This window comes from Platalea leucorodia, assembly GCF_965183815.1.
Source record: "Platalea leucorodia genome assembly, chromosome: 15".
In the NCBI taxonomy this organism is placed as follows: Eukaryota; Metazoa; Chordata; class Aves; order Pelecaniformes; family Threskiornithidae; genus Platalea; species Platalea leucorodia.
This window is the reverse complement of record NC_138837.1, coordinates 5,830,711-5,846,292: the sequence shown is the minus strand read 5'-3', so window position 1 is coordinate 5,846,292 and position 15,582 is coordinate 5,830,711. Positions and strand designations below refer to the sequence as shown.

General features: G+C 53.8%; 1 protein-coding gene across 1 annotated transcript; it reads left to right on the top strand.

Moving 5' to 3' along the window:
• Window positions 1–1,397: 1,397 nt before the first annotated feature.
• On the top strand, window positions 1,398–15,153 carry PLPP7 (phospholipid phosphatase 7 (inactive); the record flags this gene model as incomplete). The annotated part of the gene is made up of 2 exons (XM_082327896.1): window positions 1,398–1,848; window positions 14,314–15,153. 2 exons carry the CDS (start codon window positions 1,398–1,400, stop codon window positions 14,676–14,678), a joined length of 816 nt encoding a protein of 271 aa, XP_082184022.1. The 3' UTR covers window positions 14,679–15,153.
• Window positions 15,154–15,582: the final 429 nt, after the last annotated feature.

Sequence of the window (15,582 nt, the reverse complement as noted above, 5' to 3'; positions counted from 1 at the left end):
CTCGGGGATGGCAGCCCGGGTGGATCTGGCTCAGGCGGTTGCTGCAGCCGGCTGCTGTCCTTCGGGCAGGAGGAACTGAGATGGACGGTCTCTCCCAGCGGTGCGTGAGGCTTAGATCCACGCAGCTGCAGTTCAGGGACTGTAGCAAGATCGTTCAGACCTGTAAACTGGAGCTGCGAGCGCAGACGGGAGGTTCTCGTGAGGGCTCGCCAGCGCTTGTGATCGGCGGGTGGGAGATGTCTCAGAGGGGTTCACCCCAGCTGCGGTGGGGAGCAGGGAGGTGGGAGGCTGACGGCAGCCGTGAACCGACCAAGCGATGGAGCACAACGCGCCGTGGCAGGAGGGACAGCAGTTCTTCCCTGTCCTCTGCAGGAGGAATCCCCAGGGCCTGGCATGAGCCTTCCTCCTCCCCATCCCGCGATGCCCGCTCCCCTGCGGCCGGTACCTGTGCTGCTGAGCACCCTGCAGCTCCGGGACGCGGGCACCGCCTGTCACCCGCTTTCAGCGCGGGATCTGCGATGCTGGATGACACGGCAGAAACGTGTGCGGTATTGAGGCCACGCTCAGCGCTGGGGGCAGGGGGATGGGAATTCATTAGCGGCGCCGTGCTCTTTTAATCAGGAGGCAGGTGATGCTTCTCCTTGGGTCAGGGGACGAGGTGAGCGGTGGAAGTCGCTGCAGGGGTGCACCCTGAGCGGGGAGAGAGGATGGGGCTAGTGATGTTTGAAAGGTACCCATGCCAAGGAGAGGAAGGTGGTATTTAGGGTGCCCTAGCAGGGGTGAATGTTGCAGAACAGACAAATCAAGAAGATATACCCAGGGAGTGCCCCTTGGGGGGAAGCTCCCGAGCAGTGCCCAGCCTTGCAGCTTGCAAAGCCAGGCGGCACAGCCCACCATGGGAGCAATACCAGCTGCCCTGGGGAGGCGGGGATGCCGTGATCTCCTCCGGCTCTGACTCGCCGATACTGAAATGTGAATTGTCGTGCAAAAAACTACATTTCCCAGTTTCCCTTGCAGCCCAGGGGAATAAGCAATTGGAAGATTTAAATAGACCAGGCCAGAAGCAACCAACCTTTGGCACAATGCTTTTCCCTCCTCTTCTTCCAATCTATTGGCTGTTTAACCTTTTTCCCTGGCACTGGAGTGGCTGCCAAGCCTGGCATTAATTTTCCTTCCAAGCTTGCTAGGCCCATGAAGTAAACAGCCATGTGCATTCCTTACTCTATATTTAACAGCTGCAGTCTGTGCTGGGGGCAACTGCAACAGAGGGGAACCTTTGTAGCTTCCCAAATTCACGGCTCGTGAGGGTGGGAGTGGGGGAAGCTTTCTGCAGAGAGAAGAGGGATTTCTCTCCTTCCCGGTATTTGCAAAGCAGGTTGCGTTAGAGAGAGACTGCAATGCCAGCATCCCAGCCGCGGTCCAGGGCAAGAGACAGGAACAATGTCCTCAACAGGGCTGAGTTCCTTTCCCTGAATCAGCCCTTGAAGGGGAACCAGGAGAGCAGGAGCTCCGGCAGAAAGCAGAGCGGCCAGGCCGGGGCAGCTGGTGCCCAGAACAGCAACCCCAAGGAGCGGAGGCAGTCGCAGCAGCTGCCCGAAGAGGACTGCATGCAGCTCAACCCCTCCTTCAAGGGAATCGCCTTCAACTCCCTGCTGGCCATTGATATCTGCATGTCCAAGAGGCTGGGAGTGTGTGCCAACAGAGCCTCCTCCTGGGGTGGTGCCCGCTCCATGATCAACCTCCTGGGGATAACGGGGCACGGGATCCCCTGGATTGCGGGTACGCTCATCTGCCTGGTGAAGAGCAGCACGCTGGCAGGCCAAGAGGTCCTCATGAACCTGCTGCTAGGTGAGTGGCAAACCTCCCTCCCCGCCGGGAAAGCCCAGCCCTGGTCACAAGGGACAGCGGCACCGGGACTCCTCCTCTGACTGCTCCCAGCCACCGATGTGGTCAGGAAGCAGGGAGTGACCTTTAGGGTGAATGCTGCACTTATTGGCCGTCTGGGTCCTGGGTACCATGGGTGATGGATGTAGAAAAAGTTGTCTAAGAGGGATGGAGTAATCCTGGTAGTTGGTGACACCCACGGGGCAGGGGCAGGTCCCCGGTCCTGCATGGGGCAGGGTTATCCAGTCAGGCCAAGGAAGAGCCTGTGATGCGCAGGTGGATACCAGCAGCGATGTCTTTTATTTAATCTATGGTCTTCTGCCTTGGTGGTTTGATAGGTGGGGAAAACATAAAGATGTTAATCTTTGATATCTGGATCAATTCCTGAGGATATCCTTGAAAAAAAAGATTTCCGTCCCCTCGCCACCTTCTTGAACAGACCCTGGCTCCACGTCTCAGCCGCCGCGTGATGGAGTCCTGTCTCCTTCCCTGCTGCGATTTAATCTCGCATCCTCCTTCCCATGAGGACCTTTCTTGCTGCTGTCCCCATTTCCGTGTGCTAATTTGACCCAGAGGCCGTGCAGACGGGCTGGGATCTCTCTGGCTCTCCTGCTAGTCCTTTCTTGTGCGGTGGTCGGTGTCCTTGTTTCTGGAGGTTGAGACATGTCAAAGGAGTTGTCTTCTGGGTTGAGCAGGGCCCATCCCACCCGTGTAGACTGATGTCCCGTCAGTAACCAGGCTGAGCTCTAGGCGTGACTTGCCTTAGATCCTGGCCTAAACCCACCCTGGCCGCGTCTACCTGAGGACCTTACTCTTCTTTCTCTTCTGCCTTTGGCATGGGGCCCAGTTGTCATATTTTTCCTTGTGACAAGTTACTGTCTCATCTGGCTGTGATCAGCCCTAGTGTTTCACCCTCCCCAAAAAAGCAGCGATCGGAGCTCCTGCTTTTGATTGGTAGGAGAAATAAAAAACACTGGATGTAGGCCTTTGGTTCTCAGGGAGTCTTTTGGGGGGATGTAGGGACATTTTATTTCAGAGACACCACAGGAAAGGGACGTCCTGTCTGCAGGGGCTGACTGTGATGCGATACGGGCTCTGCGTCATGGTCCCCGTTTTTTTTTCACAAGTTCGTCCTTCGGAGAGGGAGAAGTTTGCACCAAACTGGCTTGAAAAGCACAGTGGTAGCTGCCTTTTCTCCCCTCTGCCTTTGAAAGAGACTGTCCTCGTGTTGTGACATCTAATGAAGGGAGGCCATTGCGGGGAAGAAGCCAGAATAGCATCGGCGTGATGCGGAGCCCAGCGACGTCAGCAGTTCTTCCAGGGGCTCCTCGGTGTGCTGGGTCAACCGCTCACGGAGAAAAGAAGCTCCATTTAAAAGGGCACGAGAATGAAATAGTAGGTGACTAACATCAACTGGCACAGTTTCCAGATGTCTCTTGACCCGAGAGCCTTTGACAGTTTTGGAGCCTGAAAACTGACCTCTTTGACTCCAAAATATTTGAGATCCTTACAAAGAGCTAATGCCACCTTTGGCTTAAAAACAAGAAAAGTTTTCTTGCTCTTCTGTTGCCATGTGAAGAGGTCAAAGGCAAAACCACCTCCAGGCTGCACTGAAACTTTGAGTATCAGGTGGTCGCTGGGAGAGCTCAGCCCTGCGCCACTACCTGCATCTCCAGGTCTCCTGAGCTCAAATGTGGTGCCCAGGGACAACTCAGGGGGGTTCTGAAGTCTTGCTTGCTTGCCTAAACACACTACTCCCATCCCTCTTCTCCGCCTGCCAAGAAACAAAATAGTTAAATTGTGTGAAGGACTGGTTTACGACATGACTTGAGAGCTCCATAGGTCTGGCAGCCTCCAAAGAGCTCCACTTTGCCCTGCGAGCAGACAACGCTGACTGGTGGGACTGACCAAGGTGCCCTGAGCCTCTCTTGTGAGAGCTTCCTCAGCAGGACTTGTGTCACCCCGCAGAGCAGATCTCTGCTGCGAGTGTGGCCTTGGTTTGATATTTGAGATTGCAGTCAGGAGCTCCGAGTATCTGAGTAGCTGCTGCCGTAATACCTGCATTGCTGATGGAGGAAGGAGTCTGGCTGGGGAGCGTGGGGCTGGTGGACCTAGACAGATCCCATGAGAAGTGGGGTCTCAGGAGTAAATAGGAAGGGTATGGCATGACTGCTGCATCTGGCATCCTTGGTCCCTCTCGCTGCTGTCTTCCTGTGGATCAAATCCATCGGGATGTGGTGTAAAGCCCTCCTGGGTAGGGACAGGTCAAAGGGAAGGGAACCTCCTGGTGCTTCCCTGGTGTCCTGGGAAGAGGAAAGCAGGGAAGTTGGGGCTGTCTATGGTACCCCCTCCCTACCTCCCCTGGCTCTCCTCCCTTCCCCCTGCCTGCTGAGAGTTTGATACATCAAGCAGAATTTCTGATGCAGTCTCTGGGCAGGGAGCCAGCCCATCATAGAGCACTTGTTTAGGATTTGCAATCAGGCTTTCAAGGCGAGGAGACAGGAGACTGCTGAAGTGGGACCAGGAACCTGGCAGAAGCACCACTGCAGATGGAGGGGGGGCACTTGCGCCTGAGGAGCTCTCGGCGGGAGCTTTGCCAACACATGCGGGAGCATTTAGGGTGAGAGGATCTGACCCTGGGATGCTCCATCCATCCCAACTGCAGATGTTGATTAGCAACCCCAAGCAATGTTTTCCCTCCATGTTTGTCATCTGTGATGGAATTTATTGATTCTCCTCATCGTAATCTTTTCCAGCAAATGCCAAACAGCCAGAGAAGCACGCTCACAGCCTGTTACTGAAAAGATGGGAGAAATCAGATATCTGTGCCCACTATAAAAATCCCTCTGCCAGAATGTGCTTTCAGGAAGACTATCTCAGCATTGCCAGCCCTGGCTGTTGAAGAGTCAGGAAGAAAGTCTGCACCCCTCGGCCAAATTGAGAAAACCATAACTCAGGAACCCCCCCAGTTTTAGAGTTCATTTTATTTGTCTGCTGGTGTTGGAACTTTTAGGACCATTGTTCAAGATTTTCTCTGCAATCACAAGGATTTCATGAAAACTGAGGCGCTCAGAAAATCATTTGAACCTTTCAATCAGGCTTTCAGGGGGAAAACTTTCACTAAAACTCCCAGATCTGCTTCAGAACCAGACAGAAACTCCATTAAACCCTGGGGGAAGCAGCACCTCGGTTTCTGGTTCTGATCCATCTGGTGAGGATGTGGATCCAAATTTAGTGATTCATTGACTGCAAAGCCAGCAAAGAACATTTGGATCATTGATCTAACCCACGGCAAAATACAGGCTGTAGCACATCCCTTAATTTATTTCTGTTCAATTTGTTAAGGGAAAAAACCCAAACACTCAATCTGATGTACAATTACAAGTGAGGGTGAACTTGTCAGAACCATTTCTATATTACTGCAGTGGTAGGTAGTCTCACAAGCGCCTTGCTTTTAGTTTGACTCTTCCCTTCATTGCGTCTGCATACCCTTGTCTCTTCAGCTGAATAGCTCTTTTAGCCAACATCTCTTCTGCCTTTCAATATTTTGGATAGTGCTCAAGTCATTTCTTCCCCTCCTATTTATTAAGCTAAACAGATTGATCTCGTTAGACTGATGGTCTTTCCAGGTCCAGGCACCTTCTTACTGCGATGGGGATGGACTATGGTCATCTGCCCAAAGCAGTCGCTCCGGTGAAGTCCAGCTATTGTGTTTAGAGCCAAATTGCCGCTTTGTTTAGTTATCTGCAGTCCAGTCGTGTGCCTTTGCTGTCGGAAGGTAGCTGCTTGGTTAACCCTTGCACATAAAATACGTATTTGTGCTCGGTTTGAATTACCAGCCATTAACTGGTTCTGCTTTGGTCATGGCTTTCTGAAATAGGTATTCAGACTAGGAGAAGAGAAAGCCCTGGTCTTCTCTTTGCCTGCTGTCTCAGTGACACAGGTCCCAGTCCTCATCCATCACCAGCTGGCTCTGCATCCCGCTTCCGAGGGGCGGGTTGGCTCTTTGGTGCTGTCACTAAGCATTTATCGCCACCAAGTGAAGCAGTGCCGCAGGGTGTGGACGCATCGTGGCGAGCAGCGTGGCAGGCTGAGGATGGGTGGCTTGCCACAGGAGGAGGAAAGGAGGGGAGCCCAGGGCCACTTCTCCACTCCCGAAAGTCAGCAAGAAGGCAGTTCTTGCTCTCTCCAGTCTTCTCCCTAAATACTGACCTAGGTCTGACCGGGAACCAAGCCATGATATTCTGAGGTGTAGTCCCCTGCAGAGCTGTGACTTTATCCTGAACCATAGATATATTTATTTAAAATATATAAAAATACATATATATGGCCAGGACTCTCCAGTCCCACCCCAGCAGCTTCCAAGCAAGACCAGATTGGCAGGGAAGTGGTGGGTTAGGAAGGAAAGAGAGCGAGAAATGCCGTCACCAGGCCCCTCGAGACCCCGCTGACCCTGCTCTAACAATACGGAGGTGCTTCAGGGATTGTCATGCTTTTCTTTGGATTCCGTGTGGTGAGAATCCAGATAGTACAGCCCGTTGCTGGTAAAGGTCACTGAGTAGATTAAATGCCCAGGCAGTACAGACAAGCTCAGCCTGCCGAGCCTCAGGGCTCGGCAGCCCAGACCCAGCAGAGAGGCCGGGGAGTTGCACGGCAGATGGATCAGTCTGTATGCAGCAGAGCTTGCTAAGCCGAGAGCTCCAGAGGTGGTTTGGGGCCAGATGTGTCTATTTTTTCCCCTCTCATTTTCCCACTGTGAGGCTGGGGATTTTCTGAGCCAGACAAGGCAGATGATGTTTCAGCAGGGAAGGGGAGAGCAGCTCGGGAGCCAGTGCCCTGCATGAACCGGTGCCCTCCTTGTAAAACCTGGCACATGGAGGAGGCTGAGCCCTTGTCCTGCTCCCCTCCTAGCCCTGCCAGTGCTCACTGGGATCTCAGCAAGTTTGCAGCACGTCTGCCCAGTGGGGTGGAAACGTTTAAATGTCAAGTGACCCAACATGACTGACCCATGGTCGAGGCCAGGCAGCGGGAACAACGCAGATGCCCACTCCCTGCATCCGGACACAAGTCCAGCCTGGCATTAAATATCCCTCTTCTATCACATCAGGCTGCTAGTCTGCTTCTTGTTGTCCTGCCCAGATAGAGCAGTTTAAGTGCCTGGTCCTTTGGTGGGTGCCGTCCTCACCCTTCATCCCTTCACAGCTGATGAGCTCAGGCATCTCTGAACAGCAAGCGATGCCCAGCTCTCCCAGCTTCCCTGCCCCCCTTCCCTTTCTCGCCTGCTTCCTCTATAGCAAACGGATCCTGTTCACTGCAGGGCAGGCTCGCAAGTCTGCAGTGTCCCTTCAGATAAAGGACAGTGACAGGCTGCGACCCGTTTGACGGTGGCCGGAGCAGGCAGGGGGGTACTGCCAGGGACCCGCATAGGGCATCTATCAGACCCATGGTCTGATCAGCCCCTTGGTAGCGGGCAGCATCGTGGAGCGCGGATCCTGGCTGGCTGCTTGGTGCTGAGGATGCTGCGAGCCCTGCAGCCGTCAGCGTGCAGCCCTTGGGGAAACTGCAGTAAGCTGAAATTCAACCCTCATGCAGAGCGAGCAGGCGAAATGTTCCAGAGCCTGAATGCAGAGTGAAAGAGAAAAGAAGTGCGAGGGTTGTTGAATGGGAAGAGGGGGAATAAACATGGGAAATGAGTCATCCTTATGTCTGTCACTCCGGGAACGGCTTCCCAGTGCCCCTGCCTGGAGCTCAGAGGGGACAGTAGCTGTTTCACTCAGGCAGAGCCAGCCCTGCCGGAGAAGCTGAGCCAGGCTCTGGCCTGAAGGGAGATCCCGAGTAACGGGTGAGTGTGTTTGCCTCTAACGCGCCTTGACAGGAGCAGTGGTTGGGAAGAGGAAGGTGGAGGAGCGTTGGGCGGCGAGGTGAGTCGCTGGGAGGAGCGGCGGGCAAGGAGAGCCCATCGGGTATCCCGCTCCAGGCCAGGCTTGCTGGTGGGAGAGAGGAATCAGATGAACTGTCTCTTTTTCCTCCCCTTGGAAGAAATCTCCCATGTTTTCACCTGAAACACAGTTCTGGTCTCGCTCTCCATTTCCATCTATACCGGAATGCTGGCAGACATACCTGATCCGGGTCTAACACACCGTGAAATGTGATGGTTGGAGGCCCTCTGAGCACCACAGAATCAGCCCCAAGTTGTTGTGTTTTTTTTTTTTCCAATTTGCCTTATTGAAGGCAGCAGGGTATAAACACAAGCCTAAGCAGCGCTGAGTCCGAGCGAGGAGCCCAGCCTTTGTGAGCCGGGAGATGCTGTTGGTCATCAGCCCAAGGCAGTTTTCTTCCTCCAGCTCATCCCGTACGGTGCCGTCGTGCTTGTGTGTGTTGCAGCGCGTGGTTCTGGGATGCGCTGATGCTCCCTGCCCTGCTGCCATAGCGTACAGGGACATTGCAAGCTGTCGGAGCCCTTCTGGGAGGCAGCTGAGCCATCCTGGAGGCTGCTGAGCTCATTTTCCCCATCAGCACAGGCCCTTCTCTCTGCGCTCACCCTCTCGCCCGCGTCTCGTCCCCAGGCCGTGCAGACCCCCAGCGAGGCAGCCCCGCTCAGTAATTGATGCTGAGATACAAATGGCCCAGCTCCCAGGGGCACAGTATTTCCAAGGGGAGAACTCCAGGCAGCCTGTGTTTGCACTTGGGGCTGTTTCTAATCATCTAGGATATAGCGGGTCTATTTTTAGTTGTTGGGGTTTTTTTTTAATTAATTGCACAATGCTGCTTTCCACCCTTTTTTCACCTCCCCGTGGCCACTTACCCCACTCTGCTGCTTGCTCAGCCAAAAAATAACCTCCCCCAAAACGCTGCAGTGTCTGATTCATTGGTTCTTCAATGTGTTGTGCCATCTGTGCCTTTTGTCAGCTCTTACACCTAATAGTCCCACATTTGGGGAAGAAAATGGAGTAGAGGAGTTCACTTCCAGAGGAGTGGAGCTCTTCCAGCTCCCACCAACTCCACCGGAGAGAGGGTGAAGACGCGTTTGAAACCTGCATCTTTCCTTAATGTCAACTAGTCAAGGCTGCAAATGGCTCATTTTCCAGGTCAGGGAGCCTAATGCCTGCGGGAGATTTGGGAAGTTCAGAAGCAGTAGGATGGGGCATGTAAGTAAAAAAAAGGAAAAAAAAATTAATTCTAATTGTGGAGCAAAAGGAGCTGTTTCCTGGCAACGGTGACATTTGTCCAGGGTTTACTCCTGAGCGAGGTTGGCTAATCTGGGAAATACAGGACCTTTAAAGCCCGCCTTGGCCCCACACGTGGCCTCGGTAGCTGTGGCGGGGAGCGCTTGCCATCTCAGCAGGGTTGGTGTGGCCTCCAGCACGGTGGGACCTGGGTCAGAGCAGGCTGCAGGCTCTGAAGCCCAGGCCATGAGTTATTGCCAGCTTGTCTCTGCTTTAAAACGGTACCAGGGCTGGGCAGAGGGGGTTGTCTGATGCACATCTGCTCCCACGCTTGGGTGCCTCCTGAGCTCACGGGATGGGCTCGCTCTCCGTTCCTGGGCATTTACCTCCCCCTTGTCCTCTCCCCACATGCTCAGCCACGGCGCTGGGAGGCTGAAGTCCAGTTTGTGACTCTTTCTGATCCCAGTCTCACAGGCTGGGCTCTGGAGAGCTGCCTCGTCTCCTCCGAGCAGCCCCATGTGCGTGAAGTCATGTGAATCACGGCTGCAGGAGCAGACAAGGCCAAGGGCTTTTTTGGCTTTCCTCCCCCACCCCATCCCTAGCACTGCACCCGGGTTGTTTTTCAGCTGCGGTTTTGATAACATGTTTATATAAACATCTCGGCTGGAATCTGCCTCCATCCCTGGAGATGCTGCCTGGCTCTGACCTGGGGCAGGCGATGCCCCTGCGGGTGCTCTCCCCATCCTCAGCCTCTTTCAGCCCCGCTCCGTAAGGGACAGCAGCAGAGACGGCACCTCGGGCGCTGGGACAGAAGGGACCTTATGGTGACAGGGGACGTCCAACTGTTTCGACTTCCCTTAAATACCAGCTTTGGGGTTTGGCTTGGTCCTGCTGCGGCGATGCTTCAGGTTCGTCCTTGTGCCCTGCCTGCGCAGGGCTCGCCTCTCTGCTCGCCTCTCCACCCTTAATGGGCTCCTAACATTTGGTGGTAGGAGCAAGGCAGATAATTGTTTTCCTTTTCTTATTAATAGATATAAAACGTCTGCCCAGGGGGCTCACTTTCAGCTCATTTACTGTGCATCTGATGCCAGCTGTTGGCTATTTACAATACCAAGGTGATCTCTGATGCTAAAATTGTCGCAGGCAGACAAGACTTGCTCTTTGGGTTTGCGCTGTAAGGAACTTTTAGATGTAAATAGAGCTTTTTGTGATCAGATGGTTTTGCAGTGGAAATCTGAAGGATTGTTTCCCTTAACAGCCAGGTCAAAGGGGAAATTATGGATCTTTTTCAGAAAAATGTGAAAGGAGCAATGAGCAAGAGCTAATCCTTCCTTTGCTTTTTCAAATCCAGTGCTACCTGGATTTTAAATCTAATGCTGCCTGGATCTGGGGGAAGGGCATGACAAAAAATGCTTAAAATTAAAATTTCTTGCTCCTCGCATCTCACCCCTCGGTCAGGTGGCACTCTGCCGTCTCTGCTATGCCTCTGACAGCCCCGGCCGTCTCCGGAGAGCAGCGTTGTGCGAGTGCAGGCTGGTAAATCAGCAGCAGGCTCCCTTCTGCGGTCTCTCCCGGGGCTATATTTCCTCCAGCCTTCAGTCGCGTCGGCCTGAAGGAGTTGCACATCTCTGCGTTAGGGACAGGGGAAGGGCAGAGTGAAGGTTGACGATGTCGGTTTGCAGGTGGCTGGGGCTGCGCTGGTGGGTGCAAGGCTAAGGGGCTTCGGATGCAACCGCTTTGGTAGCCAGCAGGCACCTTTCCCAGTGCAGGGACACCCACCTGCAGCTGGACCCACCAAGGATGCCTGTGAGAAAGTTAACCCCTTAGCTGCGTAACGCCGGTGCAGGTGTGCCCAGCTGAGGAGGGAGGATTTGGTTTGCATTGAGCTGAAACAACGGAGGGGAAAAAGCAAGCGAGCCGAAGTCCAAGCGGGTATGTAGGTCAAGGAATTGCAAGGGAAGAGGGCCTGGGCCAGGGCTGCTGAGCGACGGCACCGTCTGTATCTGTTTCTGAAGGATGGGCCGCTGGCAGCACTGTCGGCAGCAGTGCTTCGTGCTGATTCACTCTGGCAGCGCCTGGCCGCCGGCAGCAGCAGCAGCAGGAGAGGGCAGGGGCGCAGCGCGGTGCCCCGGGGCTTTGCAGGGGCTCTGCTGAGACCCAGAGCTCGGCGAGGGCGGTGGGACCCCCCGTGCCTCGGCGGCCGGGGCAGGGCAGGCTGCTGGGGCTGTTTCATAAAGAAGTTGCTTCATGGAAGGAACAGAAAGTACAGGGGGAAGTGACAGAAAAAGCACCAGACGGAGGGATCTTTGGTTTTTTTTTCTTTTAACGGCAAATTAACCCCCGGTTTTAATGCTGTCATGCCTTTAGATCTTGAAACGTGGGCAAACGAGGCTTTCTGCTTTCTGTGCATCATTTGATGAAAATCAAACCTAGCAGTACTGAAGGCCCATTTTATTCATCTTCTGAATGAAAGGATTATTAAAACAGCTCTTTGGCTTGTTCTCCATGCTCTGAACATCTCCATGTGCACATGCCTGCATCCCTCAAGTTGCCCTGACATCACCTTTGACCGGAAAAAAATCTTGTAAGGGCAAGATACTGATGGGCAGTGGTGAACAGCACGTGTCGCTAAAGCACACGACGTTTGTGCTACTGATCTACAGGCAGGTTTGGTGGGCAACGGTCTGTAGTGGGTGTATTGAGCACCACGGGAGACACTGGGGATCCTTCAGGGTGCCCAGAGTGGTTCCTGAGTCAGCAATGCAATGAGCTGCTGACTTCAGCAGGAGCAGCTTGGGCCAGAGTCTTCTCTTGGCAGCGCTGGTGCATCATCTCTCTGAAATGAATGTGCGAGTCTGGGCTCCCGAGATTGCATCCCAGAGCTTCAGCTCTCGCCCAGCTCTTGTCCAGCCTGAGACAGGACTGATGGGCAATGCAGATGATGAGCTCTGAAAATCGGCTCCTGAAGCACTTTGCTGAATCAGTGCTGCAGGGGTCACCTTGGTGGGGTGAGGAGCCGGGCTGGGGGTGATGTAGGAAGCCCAGTGCTAGCAGAGCCCCGCAATGGCCAGCCAGCCCCAGTGGTTCGCTAGCCGTGCCGACGGCATTGGGCCTTAACAGGAAACCGCGGTGAGTGGCTGCTGCAGGGCTCTGCAGCCCCTGTTTGAAATTCCCCTCTCCCTTTCTCCCCCCTGGCCAGCCCCTTAAAATAATATCAGCGAATCTTAAAGCGCAGAGAACTGCTCTGCTCAAACAGCATCGGGGTGCCCCGCCACGGGCTGCAGCCCTCCCCCTGCCCTCTCCCCATCTGCTGGTCCCATCGGGCAGGCTCTGTGCGGAGTCCCCGGCTGTCCTTGTCCCTCCTAAGCCCATCGCTACCGCTACAGTGTCGTGACCAACCTCCTTGCATCCCTCTGCCACCTGGAGCCTCACCACCTTGTTGCAGATGCCACCTATTAACCTTTCCTTCATGTCAGCCTCCTGCTTCTTGTTGTGTTTCAGCTGGAGTCCCACTGCTGCCTGTGCCGCCGTTCCCGCTGGCGAGGAGCTGGTGCCCAGACCTTTTGCTCTGCCCCATCTCCCCTCCACAGCTCTGAGAGCTCAGGAGTGGCTCAGGCAGGACCTGGTGGGCAGGAGGTCCAGGGAGGTCCTGCTGTCTGCCATCCCCACACAAGATGCCCTGCAGATGGGGAAGAAAAATAGCTCTCCCATAAGGTGAGAGTTTGGCCAGGATAAATATCAGCTCCTTCCCAAAGCGGTGCCGGGGGCTGGCTGTGCAGAGGTGGCACGCTGCGGGAGGTGGGCGAGCAGAGCCGCCGTGACAGCTCCTCGCTTCCCAGCTCCTGCCAGGTGCCAAGCAGGCAGGAGGAGCCGCCTGCCTCCGATGTGCCGCCTCATTTCCCGTCCCCGCCGCCGCCGCACTCCCATCCATCCTCCTGAAACCTTGTCAGCTCTCAAGGAATGGTCTTTATCAGGGCCCGGGAACCAGGCAACTAGCCCCTCGCATTCCTGCCGAGGGAGCAGGCTGCGATCATGATGGTATATATTTCCTTGTCATTGCTGCGAGGAGCTGAAATCAGCACTCTGACTAATTAGGAGGGCTGGGAAAAGCGGAGGGGATTAAAGAAAAATAAAATCGATGCTAGGAAATAGAAATGACAGTACCTGTTGGCTGGGGCAAAGAGGGCGGGATGAAGAGGAGGATGATGAAGACAAGTGCTGATGGGTTTTGCTCCCGAAGTGGTTAGGGAAGAAAGGTGATGTGGTGTTGATGCCTGCAGCAGAAGCCCTTTTTCTTAATTGTGTGGCTTTCCCCTTGGCTCACTGTCTCTTAATGCTCTTTTCTCAGTGAAATTCGCCAGTGCAGCGCGGTCCCGCTGGCTGGGTCTGGGCAGGAGGGAGGTGGTGGGCTTGGGAGAGGACAAGGGACTACACAACTGCCTGAAAGAAGGCTGTAGCGAGGTGGGGGTCGGTCTCTTCTCCCCAGTAACAAGCGATAGGACAAGAGGAAACGGCCTCAAGCTGCGCCAGGGCAGGTTTAGGTTGGATATTAGAAAAAAGTTCTTCACCGAAAGGGCTGTCAGGCACTGGCACAGGCTGCCCAGGGAAGTGGCTGAGTCTCCATCCCTGGAGGTATTTAAAAGAAGGGTAGACGTGGTGCTCGAGGACATGGTATAGTGGTGGACTTGGTAGTGATAGGTTAACAGTTGGACTCAATGATCCTAAGGGTCTTTTCCAACCTGAACGATTCTATGATTCTAAGGGACAACACCAGAAAGTGCTGTGGGGCACCTTTCCTCCCACCGACTGCTCACCGCAGCCTGGTCGCCCCGGCGCAGAGCCACCCCAGGCAGGGATACGTCCTGGTTGCATGAGGTTTCTGAAGTGTGGGGTAGAGAACAGAAACAGAGACACCCAGCCCGGTGGTCTGAGGGCCAAAAGAGTTTTAATTTTAGCTTTGCCAGTTGCTCTCTTCCTCCCCAGGCGCGTTGCCTGCCTCTGCGGTTTGGGTTTCTCCTCTGTGAGATGGTGATAATGGTACTTGCCTTCTCCATGGGTGAACTGGAGAACTGTGTTAATTAACATTTGGGTGGTGATCTGAGGATGAGGGGGGTTGCATGCAGCTGAACTGAGGACACCTGGCTGGAACCGAATCCAAACCTTTATTTAAAGACAGTGACAATCCTTGAATGTTCTGCCTTGAAAATTGCCCTCGACTCTGCTTCTGTCTGTGACCTTTCCCTCCTCGTCTCTCCTTTTGTAGCCCTGCTCCTGGATATCATGATTGTGGCTGGTTTGCAGAAGCTGGCCAAGCGGAAGGGGCCGTACGACGTCAACCCTGGCTTGTTGGACTACCTGACCATGGACACCTATGCGTTCCCCGCCGGGCACGCCAGCCGAGCGGCCATGCTCTCCAAGTTCTTCCTCAACCACCTGGTCTTGGCCATCCCTCTCCGGATCCTGCTGGTCCTCTGGGCCCTCTGTGTGGGCTTTTCCCGCGTCATGATCGGACGGCACCACATCACAGATGTCCTGTCTGGCTTTGTTTTTGGCTACTTACAGTTCAGGCTGGTGGAGTTGATATGGATGTCTTCCAACACGTGTCAGATGTTGATATCCATCTGGTGAACATGGGGGACTTGATGCCTTTCCACTGGAAACTAGCAGATACTTTAAAAGTCTCCCTCCCTGCAGTATTTTCTACATGTTGTTTGTTGGAAGCAGTTGTAACTTCCATGAGTAGTTGCGTTTTTTAATGTTGCTTCCCCACCTGAAAAAAAAAAAATGTTTCTTGTGATGGATTGGGTTTTAGCAATCAAGGGCCTTACCTGTGTTTTGGCCATATTCTCAAACTGTGTTTGGACAGCAGCCTAATTAAGCTTTACGGGTGAGAGAAATGAGCTACGTCTGCCTAGTTTGGGTGGTTCACGTTGGCACCTTGATATGCCCTCAGGATGGGCAGCACCTGAGAGCTTCCTGAGAACACGTTCGTTAACTTTTTTGAGGCTAAATGATTTTGGCCACAGTGCTTTTTCTTTTTGTGAGCCCAGCAGTTGTGTCTTGTACAGAGTCAGGACACTGCCGGCACTTCACAGATAATAAATAATCGTAAAAATCCTGCCCTGTTTGGTTCTTATCATGAGGGAAGGGACAAAAGCCAGTTCTGTGTAGCTTTGAGATACGTGTTCAACTTGGAGCAGGTCCTGCAGTCTTGCTGACCGAGGGGATGCAAGCGATCACTTAAATGGTTTGCTTTGGATGGGGTGGACCTAGGTGGCTGCTCAGGCCGCTGAAGGTGGCATGCTGAAGCCAACCTTTCATCTGCTGTTCAAAAATGTGCTCTGTGAGGGTGTGCGTGGGGTTTTTGGTCTGGTAAAGGACAAATACAAGTTGCCCATTTTCATCCTAGTAAGGAGTAATTGAATAGGCAATGTGCTGGATCATGGTGATTTTGCAAAGCAGGTCTAAATACACAGCAAAGAGTCTTTTTCTGTCTCTTCACAGCCATGATTTTATAATTATGCCAAATGAT